Raw genomic sequence first — 13,742 nt, forward strand, 5'->3', positions numbered from 1 at the left:
CTGAGTCACTCTCATGCTCAAAAACCCCTCCACACAGTTCACTGTGCTTCCAGAAACTTCATTTTTTAGAAGTAAGCTCTATACCCAACGTGGGGATTGAACTCACCACCCCAAGATCAAAAGTTACATGCTCTAGAGGCACCCAGGTGGCTCAGTCAGTTGTGTCCAACTTCAGCTCGGGTCATGATCTCATAGTTTGTGAGTCTGAGCCCCAAACCGGGCTCTGTGCTGACAGTGCAGAGCCCACTTCAGATCCTCTCCCTCTCCCTCTCTCTCAAAAATAAACGTTAAAAAAAAAAAAAAAAAGTCACATGTTCTACCAACTGAGCCAACCAAGCCATCCCAGAAACTTCTTTTTTTACTACAATGTACTCATCAGCTTCCTATGTCTTACTTCTATTCTATTAGATACCCTGTGTGCCAATCAAATTCAATTACACAATATATCCTGCCTCTCTGCCTTTGCCTCTGACCCTACCCTGTCAAACAATGGTATTTATCCGTTCAAGTTCAGAAAGACACTCTCTCCTTCACAAAATCACTCATCCCATGGTGCCCAGGCAGAAGTGATGATTCCAATTCTTCTCTCAACTACTGTAACTTTTTACCATCAGGAGCAATTAACACTGACCACCTCACTTTGGAGTTGACTGTCTACATTTTGCTCCCCCACCATTTTGCAAATTTCCTGTGGGAGGGGACCTTTATCATACAAATGTTTGTATCTAGGGGTGCCTGGGTGGCTCAGTCGGTTAAGTGTCCAACTTTGGCTCAGGTCATGATCTCATAGCTCATGAGCTCGAGCCCCACATCGGGCTCTGTGCTGACAGCTTAGAGCCTGGAGCCTGCTTCGGATTCTGTGTCTCCGTCTCTCCCTGTTCCTCCCCTGCTCACGCTCTCTCTCTCTTTCAAAAATAAATAAACATTAAAACAAACAAATGTTTGTATCTACCCTATTCTCTTGCCAGCCTCAATCCAAGTACTTAGAACTCAGAACACAGGAAATGAAGACATGAACAAATGAAATGATGTGCTTCAGAGGGCCTCCATTTCCCCTACGCCCACTTGGACATCACTGGACATCAGAAGTTTCTTATTGCAACTATGGATAGCCCAGATAACTGGAATTCTTAAATCTAAACTCACATCTTGTCGTTATATCTTCTCTGATATTCATCACATATCTACACCCTTCCTTGTAATTCAAAACCGAAAGCCAGTTTGAGAAGAACCCAAATGGAATGTCATGAAAATGTGAAATGAGATTGCCCCCAAGATACCAATGTTTACAGGAAAATAAAACTTGCTGCAGCTGAATGACAGAAGCAAGGCCAGACACGCTATAAGGAGGAAGTAAATGGCCCATTGTCCAGAGCTGTCCTTCGCCTTGCTCTTGGAAGTAGTTCACCTCTTACTGTATTCATATTCCTAACCAGAACCTAGAAATGGGGCGAGCCCCTTTTTGACTAATACCAGTGGAACCAGGCAATGATGATGGATGCCACAAGCTGATCATGACATAATACAGAAGGAAAACTTAGAAAAGAGATACGAAGATGAGAAGTTGTCAAGTGCTCGCACCACCTGTCCAGGGGGTCTCACAGTGGCACCCCTCAATCTTTCTGCAGAGACAGACTTCTAAGGGAGTCTGGACTAAGATGTCAAGGTCCAAGTTGACAATCCTTTCCTCCATTCCCACTTTCATTTTGAACATGAATGTTTATTTTTTTATTTAGTTTGGGAGAGAATGAGAGAGGGAGCACACATATGTGCGCACAAGTGAGGGAGGGGGAAACAGTGAGAGAATTTTTTTTTTTTTAACATTTATTTATTTTTGAGAGACAGAGAGAGACAGTGTGAGCAGGGGAGGGGCAGAGAAAGAGGGAGACAAAGAATTTGAAGCAGGTTCCAAGGCTCTGAGCTGTCAGCACAGACCCAGGGCTCCAACTCACAAACCGCGAGATCAGGACCTGAGCCAAAGTCGGAAGCTTAACGGACTAAGACACCCAGGTGCCCCAAGAGAGAGAGAATCTTAAGCTGGCTCCATGCTCAGGGGAGAGCTGGATGCTGGGCTCCATCTCACAACCATGACATCATGACCTGAGCCAAAATCTAGAGTCCGATGCTTAACCTACTGAGCCACCCACGCGCCCCTTGAACTTGAAAACTGCTTACAGGACAATGGAGTCAGCCCTTTCACAAACTGTCAATTTTGAGTTTCATTTATTACACATATGATTATTGAGCAAGATATTTCGTTAAGGTGATATGAGGTACACAAACACGTGAACCCATCCCTGCCCTTAAGGAGTTCCCAGTATGGTATAATTTAAACATCAGTCTCCAAAAGAATGTGGAGAACCCATCCCCAACCCCAGGTTACTCTTGGATGCAGAATTTTAAATATTAACAGCAAGTTCCTCCCCCAAGTTTTGTAATAGAAAAAGCCACACCAATAGCATGGGGGGAAAAACAACAACAACTATTTTTAATGATAAAGCTTCTCAGTCATAAGATTTACAACCTTCTTTTTGGGGAGCAGTTTTAAAATCCCTCCCTGGCCCAACAAGACAAAATTCTGAGAATTTTTGTAAATCCTACATTAAGGTAACCTGTAGGCAGTGGTTGTCAACCTTGGCTGCAACCAGAATCACCTGTGGAACTTCTAAAAATCCCAAAGCCCAGGCTGCACTTCAGACCAGTGAAATGAGAAGCCAGGGGCGTGGAACCTAGGCAGAATTCTTCCAACTCCTTAGGTGATTCGAAAGTGCGGTAAATCATTTTGCCCCTGAAGCTGAAAGGAGAGGATCAGGATCTGCATTCCTCAAGGGATGCAGTCCCAGTCCCCAGCCAGCTGCAAGAATACAATACTCTTCCACCTTGAGGAGTAACCACCTACGGTTAACACTGCACCTGGGCAGAAACAGACCTAGGCTCAGCTGTGGGAGGTGCGAGGGAGCCCTATTACACTTTTCTCCTTTAAACCTGCTGGGACCCTGACCTCAGATGCGGGTGGGAAAGCGGAGAGCGCGGCGCTGGGGACCCATCTCCGGACGGACGGACAGCACCAGGAAAAAGGACAGGCTGCCCCAGCACAGCGACGAGAAAGCCGGGCTGCGGGACGCGGCGCTGCGGACGCAGAGGCGCCAGGAGACGCGCGGGCAGGGACCCCGTACTCACGCAAGTGCCGCCCAGCTTGTGGCTCTCCACCACGGCGGCCCTGGCGCCCAGCTCGGCCGCCCTGCGCGCGCTGGCCAGCCCGCCCGAGCCGCCCCCGATCACCAGGTAGTCGTACGAGGCCGCGACGTCTGCGGCGGGCGGCGGGTGTTGCGGCTGCGGCTCCTGCCTGCACGCCATGGCGCGGGAGAGGGCGCGGGCGGGCCGCGGCTGAGGCAGCGGAAAGCGGGGGAGGAAGGCGCGCGCCGCCCGCCGCCAGCTCGGCCCCGCGCTCGCGCTCAGGGACCGGGGCAGCAGGGCCATGCACGCGGAAGTGCACGACGGGGGTGCCCCGCGGGCGGTCCCGAGTAAGGGGGGTTGCCGCGCCCCGGGCAAGCGCAGCCTCACGGTGACTAAGCACCCGGTCCGGGCGCTGGGGGGAGGGGGTTCAGGGGAGGGGTGGGGCTCCCTGGCCACGGCCCGGCGGGCACCGAGGGGGACCCGCCCCCTCCCGCCCCGCTGCGCGCCAGCCGGCAGGCCCTGCCCACAGAGAGCGGGTTAGGGAGATCTCCGCCTTCACCGCAGCACCTAGGATCCCCGCACCCGAAGGGCATCAACCGAATGTACGTTTCTGAAGGCCGGTGGGGCGAGGAAGGATGAACGCCTTGTTTCACTCGGCTTTTCCTGAGCGGGCACCTTAGAAGTTGCCAGTGGCGGCAACTTTTCAAGGAAGGGAGGTTTGCCCTTCACTATTTTGGAGATAGTGTTCTCAAAGTTCGAGTGTTGATTCCTGGGCCTTAATCCAGAACTACTAAATCCGAGTCTCTGGGGGCCAGACCCCAGCAATCTACACTTTAAGCTTTCAGGTGATTCTAAAGCACATTTAGTTTGGGAAACATTGGAATAAATATTTTTGTGAGTCACAGGTTAAGCATAAAGGTAGCACTTTACTCCCTAGCAATAGAGACTGGAGTGTCATTTTAGAATAGCTTGAACCACCAGCAACACCACAGAGGAGTAAGTGGGCTTTAAATTTGAGTGGTGGTAGTCCACCGTCTGCAAGGCTGTGGCCCAGACCACCACCCACAAGGCTGAGAGAGCTCGTTGTAGGTCCAGGAGTGAAGGTCCATGTCACAGAGAAGTGAGCCCAGCACACGGAAGGCGAATGGGAGCTAACTGCATTCCAGTTAAAATGGTATCCAGTTCTTTTTTTTTTTTTTTTAAGCTTTTTTTCCCCCTGATTAAAAAAGTAATATTGGGGAAGAAAGGAAAATTCTTCAGTACAATGCCACACAATGTAGAAGGAGCAACAGAGTTAGAAAAATCAACATTTTACAACTATTCATAATGATAATTGTGTGATTAAACATAAGTGAATGTTAAAACCACCTGGGTGAAAACTTGATTGGGGGACAGGGAGGAGCTTATTTACACAGTCTTAGAATATGTCCCCACAGATTCCTATTGATCACAAAGGGGAAAAAAAGTAACATTACAGGGACCCAGACACCACCATACCCAAGTGATCAAAGTTGAATATTGTCAGTAATGAGACAGTTGTGGTGTGCCCTGTGATGTGATGCAGTAAGAAGTACACAACTTCATTTATGTAGTATCCCTGCTGGAAATCCATAATCTGAATCTAATCATGAGGTAACACTCAGAATAACCCACACTGAGGGGAATTTTACAACAACTAGCCTGTACTCTTTAAAAACTATCAATGTCTTGAAAATAAAGCAAGGCAAAGGAACTATTCCAGGTTAAGGAATATTGAAGAAATATGAGAAACAAAGACAAGGTTTGATTCGGGATGGGATTCTGGACTGGGGAAAATTCACTATGAAGGATAGTTGGTAAAATTTGAACTGTGGCCTGTATAATATATGATGGCACTACATCAATGCAAAATTTCCTGAGTTTGATCGTTGTACTGTGCTCAAGTAAGAGAATATCCTTGTTCTTAAGAGATACACACTGAAGTGTTTAGGAATAAAGAGTCCGCCCTTGATCTTAGCCAAAAGGCCAAAAAACGATAGGAGTAAAGAATCGGAGTCTGAGAAACTTGGATTCATTTTCCACCACAGACATTGTCATAGTCCCTTCACCTCTCTAGATGTCAGTTTCTTCATCTGTGAAATGGGAAAGCTGACAAAAAGGAGATAGGCATGTCAAATAAAGAGTGGAGGAAATGAGTTGGTAAGAATTGTAGATACAGAAGTAGAGGAGCACAGGTTGGCCGGACTATAAGCATTTTGAAGTGGGTAATGGAAGATGGGTGGAGTCCTGGAAAGCCTTGCTTGGTGTATAGACCTCACTCCAGAGGCGATAAGGAGTCCCTGAAGATTTCTCAGAAGCATCTTTCCCTGGAAATATATGAAATGAACTGGAGATGGTGAAATTGACTGTATCAGGAGGCGAAGGTGGCAGTATTGAGAACAGATAGGAAGAACAGATTGGACAGGCATAAGGAAGTGAAGTTGACAGATTGGGGGGGAGGGTACAATACTCAATGATGACAAGTCTTGAACCAGGAAATATGGGAGGAAAAGGATGCCATAAAACAACATAAAGACGAAGAAAGGAGGTACAGTTTTATGTCCCTGCTAGTTTTAAAGGAGGAAAGAATTTTTGGCCACCTAATTACATAATTCCATGCAATATGTTGAAACTAAAGATTTATAAGGTATTGTTTGGGACTAAAATATTTTCATTTAAGTGTTTTTACCTTTTGCTTCTGACTTCCATGGGAAGGGGAACAGGTAGCCATATCCCAAGCACGAAGAGTTTAGACTGTTTCTAAGTTTTCTCTTCAAATATATGTATATATATTTATATAAATATATATATATATATATCAACTAAAGTAAAAATTTAGTTAATGTAGTTAATAAAAGGTAGTTTCAGGATGATAATAAATGCTGAAAATCGGCGTGCCTGGCTGGCTCAGTCAGAAGAGCATGGAACTTTTGATCTTGAGGTCATGAGTTCGAGTCCCATGTTTGGTGTAAAGATTAAACAAACAAAACAACTTTTTAAAAAATGCTGAGAATGAAAATCAACTAAGTTATTCAAGTGTGACAGACTCATGACATCATTATAAACTAGCATGATTGGTGAGAAATAGCAGAGCCCCAATCAATTATTTCATCTGTTAATAATTGCATCATTGGGGGCACCTGGGTGGCTCAGTTGGTTAAGCATCCGAGTTCAGCTCAGGTCATGATCTCACAGCCCGTGAGTTCGAGCCCCGCATCGGGCTCTGTGCTGACAGCTCAGAGCCCGGAGCCTGCTTCAGATTCTGTGTCTCCCTCTCTCTGCCCCTCCCCTGCTCATGCTCTGTCTCTCTCTGTCTCAAAAATAAATAGGAACATTAAAAAAAAATTTTTTTTTAAATAATTGCATCATTGAATTTTTTTTTTGAACACTAGACACACTTAGGTGATTTCTACAAAGACACTGTGAAATATTTGTCAAAATAATAAACCAATAATTAATATGCACTAAGCTAAGCACTGTACTTAACAGCTTTAATAAGCACAGTGCTAAGAACTCTATGTTGTCCCCTCCTCATCCCAAGAAATAAATACTATTATTATCTCCATTTTATAGATGAAAAGACTGAGGTTCCAAGAGGATAAATAACTTGTACAAGATCAGCTGGTGAATGGCAGAGCGGGAATTCAAATCATAAAGTCCTAACTTTGAAGTCTGTGGTCTTAACCATTACTGGAAAGAAACCATTATAGATAGTGTCCTGTGGTAAAAATACAAGATCCAAGATGTTTTTAAATGACATTTTGTGTAGGAGAAAATGTCAAATATCATTTTTTATCACTTCTTCATTTTTAAACTATTGAGTATTACATACATAAAACTTACCTACTGTAAGTGTATAATTGAATTTTTAAAATGTTAACTCCAGTATGATTAACACAGTGTTATATTAGTTTCAGGTGTACAATATAGTAATTCAACAATTCTATACGTTGGGGCATGTAATTGGCTCAGTTGGTAGAGCATCTGAGTCTTGATCTCAGGATCGTGTGAGCCCCATGTTGGGTGTGGAGCCTCTAAAAAAAAAAAAAACACCAAAAAAATAATTCTATACATTACTCAGTGTTCGTCATGATAAAGGTACTCTTTTCTTTTTTTTTTTTTTTAGTTTATTTATTTATTTTGGGCGGCTCAGAGAGAGAGGGAGAGAGAATCCCAAGCAGGCTCCCCGCTGTCAGTGCTGAGCCCAGCAAGTGACTTGATCCCACTACCCTGGAATAATGAATTGAACCAAAATCAAGAGTTGGATGCTCAACCAACTGAGCCACCCAGGTGCCCCATGATAAGTGTACTTTTAAAACTCATCACCTATTTCACCCATTCCCCTGCCCACCTCCCCTCTGGTAACCATAAGTTTCTTCTCTATAGTTAAGAGTCTGGTTTTTTGTCTCTTTTTTCCTTTGTTTTGCTTCTTAAACTCCACATATGACTGAAATCATATGGTATTTGTCTTTCTCTGATTTATTTCACTTAGCATTTTACTCTCCTTTTTAAATGCAGTCTCTTAGGGCACCTGGGTGGCTCAGTCAGTTGAATGTCCAACTCTTGATTTTGGCTCAGGTCATGATCCCAGGGTCTTGGGATCAAGCCCTGCGTCAGGCTCTGTGCTGAGCATGGATTCTGCTTGGGATTCTTTTTCTATCTCTCTCCATCTGTCCCACTCCCCGACTTGCACTCTCTATAAAATAAAAAATAAAATAAATTAAAAAAATAAATGTAGCCTCTTTCTCCCTCTGCATTCTTTCTATAGTGTAATTTGTAGGAAATGTATTCATGACTCATCAGTGACTAATTTACATCACAGCTTTTGTGTTGAGATTACAGATCAAGATGTATTATACTAGAAGGAAGGTGGTAATAGTATTTCTATAAACAGTCTGAGAAGTCTGTACAGGAAATAGTGGTATAGAAGGAAGCTTGCACATACAAGTTGCTCAATGAAATGTATTTCTCATGATGCATGTATAAAGATAATTGCAGTCCTTTATGAGGATAAAAATATGAGGAAATGAACACAACAAACATTACTCAGTAGTGTTTAATATTGAGGCAAGGGATAAACACTGAAGAGACAGAGAACAATAGGTGTAACTGAATGTGAGATTAACAAAAAGAAAATTTTACGATAAGTAGAAGGAATCTTTCCAAAAATAACAAGTCTGCTTGCTATTGGGAAATTGGACACTACCTGAGAAGACACATCTAGGGGAAAATCACACATGCACTCAATAGTTCTTTCACCTTTTGATCTCCATTTGTGTTACCAATGTATTTTGAAAGAAAATGGGGGATAGCATAAAAATCTTTAGAAATAACACTAATATTCCTATTATGAATCTAAATATGTAATTATTTCTATAACGTTACTTTCAAAATGTATTTGCAATAGTAAAGGTAAACAAAATATAAAGAATAATGCAGCGAACATCCACACCTCTCAGCTAAACAAATGAAGTACTACCATAGTAATAGCTCTATATAACTATTCTAGTCACATCATCCTCCCCCTCTCCCTTCTGTGACTCTTGATCATGAGTTCAAGCCCCACGTTTGGTGCAGAGTTTACTTAAAGAGGAAAAAAAAAAAAAAAGGAATAGTATCCAGCAATAAAAAGAAATGAATATTGGGGCACCTGAGTGGTTCAGTTGGTTAAGCACCCAACTCTTGATTTTGGCTCAGGTCATGAGACTGTGGTTCATGGAACTGAGCCCCAGAGTCATGCTTTGTGCCGACAGCACCTGCTTGGGATCCTCTCTCCCTCTCTTTCTGCCCCTCCCCTGCTCACATGCTCACTCGCTCTCTCAAAATAAATTTTAAAAAGCATTTAATAATAATAATAATAATAATAATAATAATAATAATAGGAATGAGGGGCACCTGGGTGGCTCTGTTGGTTAAGCATCAACTTAGGCTCAGATCATGATCTTACAGTTTGTGAGTTCAAGCCTCATGTCAGGCTCTGTGTGACAGCTCAGAGCCTGGTGCTTCCTCTCTCTCTCTGTCCCTTCCCTGCTTGTGCTCTCTCAAAAGTAAATACACATTATTTGAGAGAGAGAGAGAGAGAGAGAGAGAGAGAGAGAGAGAGAGAATGAGAAAGAGAAGGAGGGAGGGAGGGACAGGCAGAGAGAGACAGAACCTGAAGCAGGCTCCAGGCTCCTAGCTGCCACCACAGAGCCCTATGTGGGCCAAACCCATGAACTGGGAGATCATGACCTGAGCCAAAGTTGGACATTCAGCCGCCTGAGCCACCCAGGTGCCCCTAAATAAATAAACATTTTTTTAAAAAAGGAATGAATATCTATACACATAACAATTTGTGTGGATCTCAAGATTATACTGAGTGAAAACAGCCAATCTCTAAATGTCATACACTATAGGATCCCACTTACGTAATGCTCTTTTTTGTTGTTGTTGTTGTTGTTGTTGTTAAAAGTGGGGGAGTACAAGTGGGAGAGAGGGGCAGAAGAAGAGAGAATCTTAAGCAGGCTCCATGCTCAGTGCAGAGCCCGACACAGGGCTTGATCCCACAACCCTGGAATCATGACCTGAGGGGAAATCAAGAGTCAGCTGCTCAACCAACTGGACCACCCAGGCATCCCCATAATACCCTTGAAATGACAAAATTAAAAAGCTAGAGATACATTTGATTACCTAGGATTTGGTGGTGTTAAGGGATAGAAAGTGAGGTGATTATGACTATAAAAAGGTAGCACAAGAGATTCCTGTGATGGAACTGTTCTGTATCTTGACTGGTGGTGGTCACATGAATCAATACAAGTGATAATATTGCATAGAACCGAATACACATGCATATACACACACATGATTGTATGTAAAACTTGTAAAATCTGAATAAGATTGGTAGATTGTGCCAATATTGATTTCCTGTTTATGATACTGTGCTATGGTTTATGCATGAATTTATCATTGGGAGAAACTGGGTAAAGAGAAATGTATGTGATCTCTCTATTTCCCATAACTCTATGTGAACCTATAATTATTTTAAAATAAAAAGTTAAAAACAATTTTGCTGTATAAACAAAGCCTAATCCAAACACTAATTCCATTTATAGAAGTCCTAGAAGAGGCAAAACTAATCCATGGTAGAAAAAAAAATGACAGAGCAATGATTATTTTCTGGGCAAAGTTTTGTCTTGAGAGGGATATGGGTGTATGCTATTAAAAAGACAACAAGCCCCATATTTGACAAGATTTGTCAAATCTTGTGCTAAGCCCCACGTCACCAAACTGAGGCTTAATTACAGTTTTGGCTCTCCCAGAAATGGAATTGCCTGTTCAGCACTACTTCAGTAATCTGCCTGAAACACCCCTAAAGGAAAGTAAGCTTGCAATAACCAACCCCCCCTTTTTTTTTGCCTAAAATAACTTCCTTGTTCACTCTCCCTCTGGCTATAAAAGTCTTTCATTTTCATATAGCAACTCAGAGCTCCTTTGTATCTACTGGATTGGATGCTGCCCAATTCAAATAGATTTTTGCTCAAATAAAACACTTAAAATATTTTATATGCCACAGTTTATCTTTTAACAATGTTTATATTGGAACTCAAGGAATGGTACAGTTGTTTATGTCTTTGTAGTTAATGAACAGCATGCTGAAGTTGCGTATACATATTCATGTATTATAGCTAATAATATGCACACTGAAGTATTTTTGGGGAAGTGTACTAATGTCTGCATCATGCATATCTTTGTAATGCATCAAAAGAGACAGGTTGTGGGGTGCCTGGGTGGCTTGGTCAGTTGAGCGCCCAACTCTTGATTTTGGCTCAGGTCATGATCCCAGGTTCATGGGATCAAGCCCCACATGGGGCTTTGTGTTGAGCATGGAGCCTGTTTGGGATTCTCTCTCTCTCTCTCTCTCTCTCTCTCTCTCTCTCTCTCTCTCTCTCCCGCGCTATCCCCTCTCCACAGCTTGTGCTGAAAGAGAAAAAGAAAAAAAGAAAGAAAGAAAGAAAGTTGATATTTGATAAAATTAGTTTTATTATTATTATTTATTTTATGTGGTAGAGTGGGTATATGGATACTCACTGTAAATTATTTTCAACATTTTTGTCTGAAAACATTTTTTTAAGTTTTATTGAGTAATCTCTCCACCCCAGGTGGGACCTGAACTTATGACCTGAGATCAAGAGCCAGTAACATACTCTTCCATGGGGTGCCTGGGTGGCTCAGTCAGTTAAGCCTACAACTCTTAATTTTGGCTCAAGTCATGATCTCACAGTTCATGAGTTTGAGCCCTGCATTGGGCTCTGCGTTGAGAGGACAGAGCCTGCTTAGGATTCTCTCTCTCCCTCTTTCTCTGCCCCTCCCCTGCTTGCTTTCTCTCATGTGCTTTCATAAATTAAATATGTATATTTATATAAAAAGAAAAAAAAAGTCACATACTCTTCCAACTGAGCCAGCCAGGTGCCCTGGGCTGAAAAAATTCTTAATAAAAATACTGAAAAAAATTAACTAGTTGATTTTTTTAAAGCTTATTTATTTATTTTGGGAGACATAGAGAGGAGAGAAAGAATCCGAAGCAAGCTCTGTAGAGCACAGCACAGGGCTCAACCCCACAAACTGTGAGATCATGACCTAAGCTGAAATCAAGTGAGTTCGATGCTTAACTGAGCCACCTGCGTACCCCACTAGTTGTTTTTTTTTTTAATGCAAAAATTCCAATTTAGGTCACAAAAGCAGTCTGGATACTTAATATATATAATTCAGGCTACATTATAATACACATTTGTCTCCCTAACCAAATATGATTATATTATCATTTTTAAACGTGTTAAATAACAATTCTACTTTTTTTTTAATACATAAACGGGTTGTATCGCTTGTTATGAAAAATGTGAAATTTGTGTCTTAAGAATGTTAATAATCATTTAATACAAACTATTTAGATTTTAAAATCATTTCCTCTTATACTCAATGATCTTAAGATTTTTTGGTGGGAAATGAAACATCTACAGTAATTTTCATCTCTTAGAACTACATAAATCAACATACTGACTTTACTATTCCAGGAAATTCTTGCCCACAAGTAGGCTGTCAATCAGTACATAACTTAATTGTTAGCTTTAAATTTTCCTGAAAATCCATTTACCTGAACAATAGGTTGCTCACCTGGGCAAAAAGCTTCCTTTAAAGTCACTGACAAGTTGAACTGATCACTCAATTGGCAAATCCCCTTCCTTATTAAAAAAGGGACCTAATCTATCAAGTCCCTCATCTTGCTCAGTCCACCAGTCCTAAACTATTATACCATGCACTATATCCAATCCCAAATGAATCAAAACAGATGAATCAAACAGGCCCACCTTAAACCATTCCAACCAAAACTCCAAAACCTCATAAAATTCACTCTTGACCTCCTCTCTGAGACACTACTAAGATTTTGTCAAAATAGTATTCTCACTTAATGCAGTAAGAAATTTGGTTTTACTCAAACAGGTTATACTAGTCGCCTTTTTCGAGGAGGTAGCTAGCAGTAGACAATCACAGTGAACCTTGTTCATAATCAACAAGGTTTGGGAAATGTGTATGACCCCAAGCAAATCTGGAGTACTTGCAAGCCTCCACTTTATTGTCTTGACAGATGTCTGGAGCCATCAATAGATGAAATTAAGAATATAGAAAGCCAGAGAATGAAAAAAAATAATAAAGGAGGAAATCATACCAAAATGAAGATGGTAAGAGCCGTACAACTTTTTTTCCTGTCTTCCCGCAGACATCAAATGAGAATTTCTGAATGAGTTGATACATTTAATTATTTAATTGGTATTACATGTTATAATTTATATTACTTCACCCCGATTGATTTTGAGATTGTGCCCTCCTAGTTTTCACCTTCACTTTCAGGACAAAATTCTTAGCCTATACACAAAGCAAAGTCCCCTGTGGGCCTAGCTCCAACATACCTACACACCTTTATTCGAGCTTTAAACTGCAATATTGTGAACTCCTAAATACTTCTTCATATTTAAACTATTAAATATTCAAACTGTAGTTCCCTACATTCAGTTTCCTAAACTTGAAATCCCACTCTCCCTGTGGTCCTCATTCCCCTCTCAAGTTTAAAGCCCTTCCCTCTGGGCTCTCGGGGTAGGGTTCGCAGGAGCGTGTGTATATCCCTATCATAGGGCTCAGGTGCTGTATTCCATTTATGTGTTTACAAGACTAGTTAACTGAGTTGTTTTTTTGTTTTTTGTTTTTATTTTTTTTTTATTTTTGAGACAGAGAGAGACAGAGCATGAGCGAGAGAGGGAGACACAGAATCCGAAGCAGGCTCCGGGCTCCGAGCCAACAGCACAGAGCCCAACACGAGGCTCGAACTTGCCAACCGCGAGATCATGACCTGAGCCAAAGTCGGACGCTCAACCGAGTGAGCCACCCAGGCGCCCCTAGTTAACTGGGTTTCTTGAGGACAAATTCGGTAATTTACATATATTTGAATCTCCCAGAGTTCGACAGCACCAGGCGAACCGTGGGGTTCAATAAACGTCAGTTGGACTCAGTGGAAG

General features: G+C 42.1%; 1 protein-coding gene across 1 annotated transcript in view; it reads right to left on the reverse strand.

The window, feature by feature from the left end:
• GSR (glutathione-disulfide reductase) overlaps positions 1-3,595 on the reverse strand; it is a 45,067-nt gene extending 41,472 nt beyond the window's left edge. The window contains exon 1 of the mRNA XM_019466835.2: positions 3,181-3,595. Within this exon, the coding sequence (XP_019322380.1) occupies positions 3,181-3,480 (300 nt within the window). The 5' untranslated portion in view covers positions 3,481-3,595. The remainder of the gene's footprint in view (positions 1-3,180) is intronic.
• Between the last annotated feature and the right edge of the window lie 10,147 nt (positions 3,596-13,742).

The sequence above is a fragment of the Panthera pardus genome, unplaced genomic scaffold (genome assembly GCF_024362965.1).
Source record: "Panthera pardus isolate Hobbes unplaced genomic scaffold, ASM2436296v1 HiC_scaffold_13, whole genome shotgun sequence".
Lineage (NCBI taxonomy): Eukaryota > Metazoa > Chordata > Mammalia > Carnivora > Felidae > Panthera > Panthera pardus.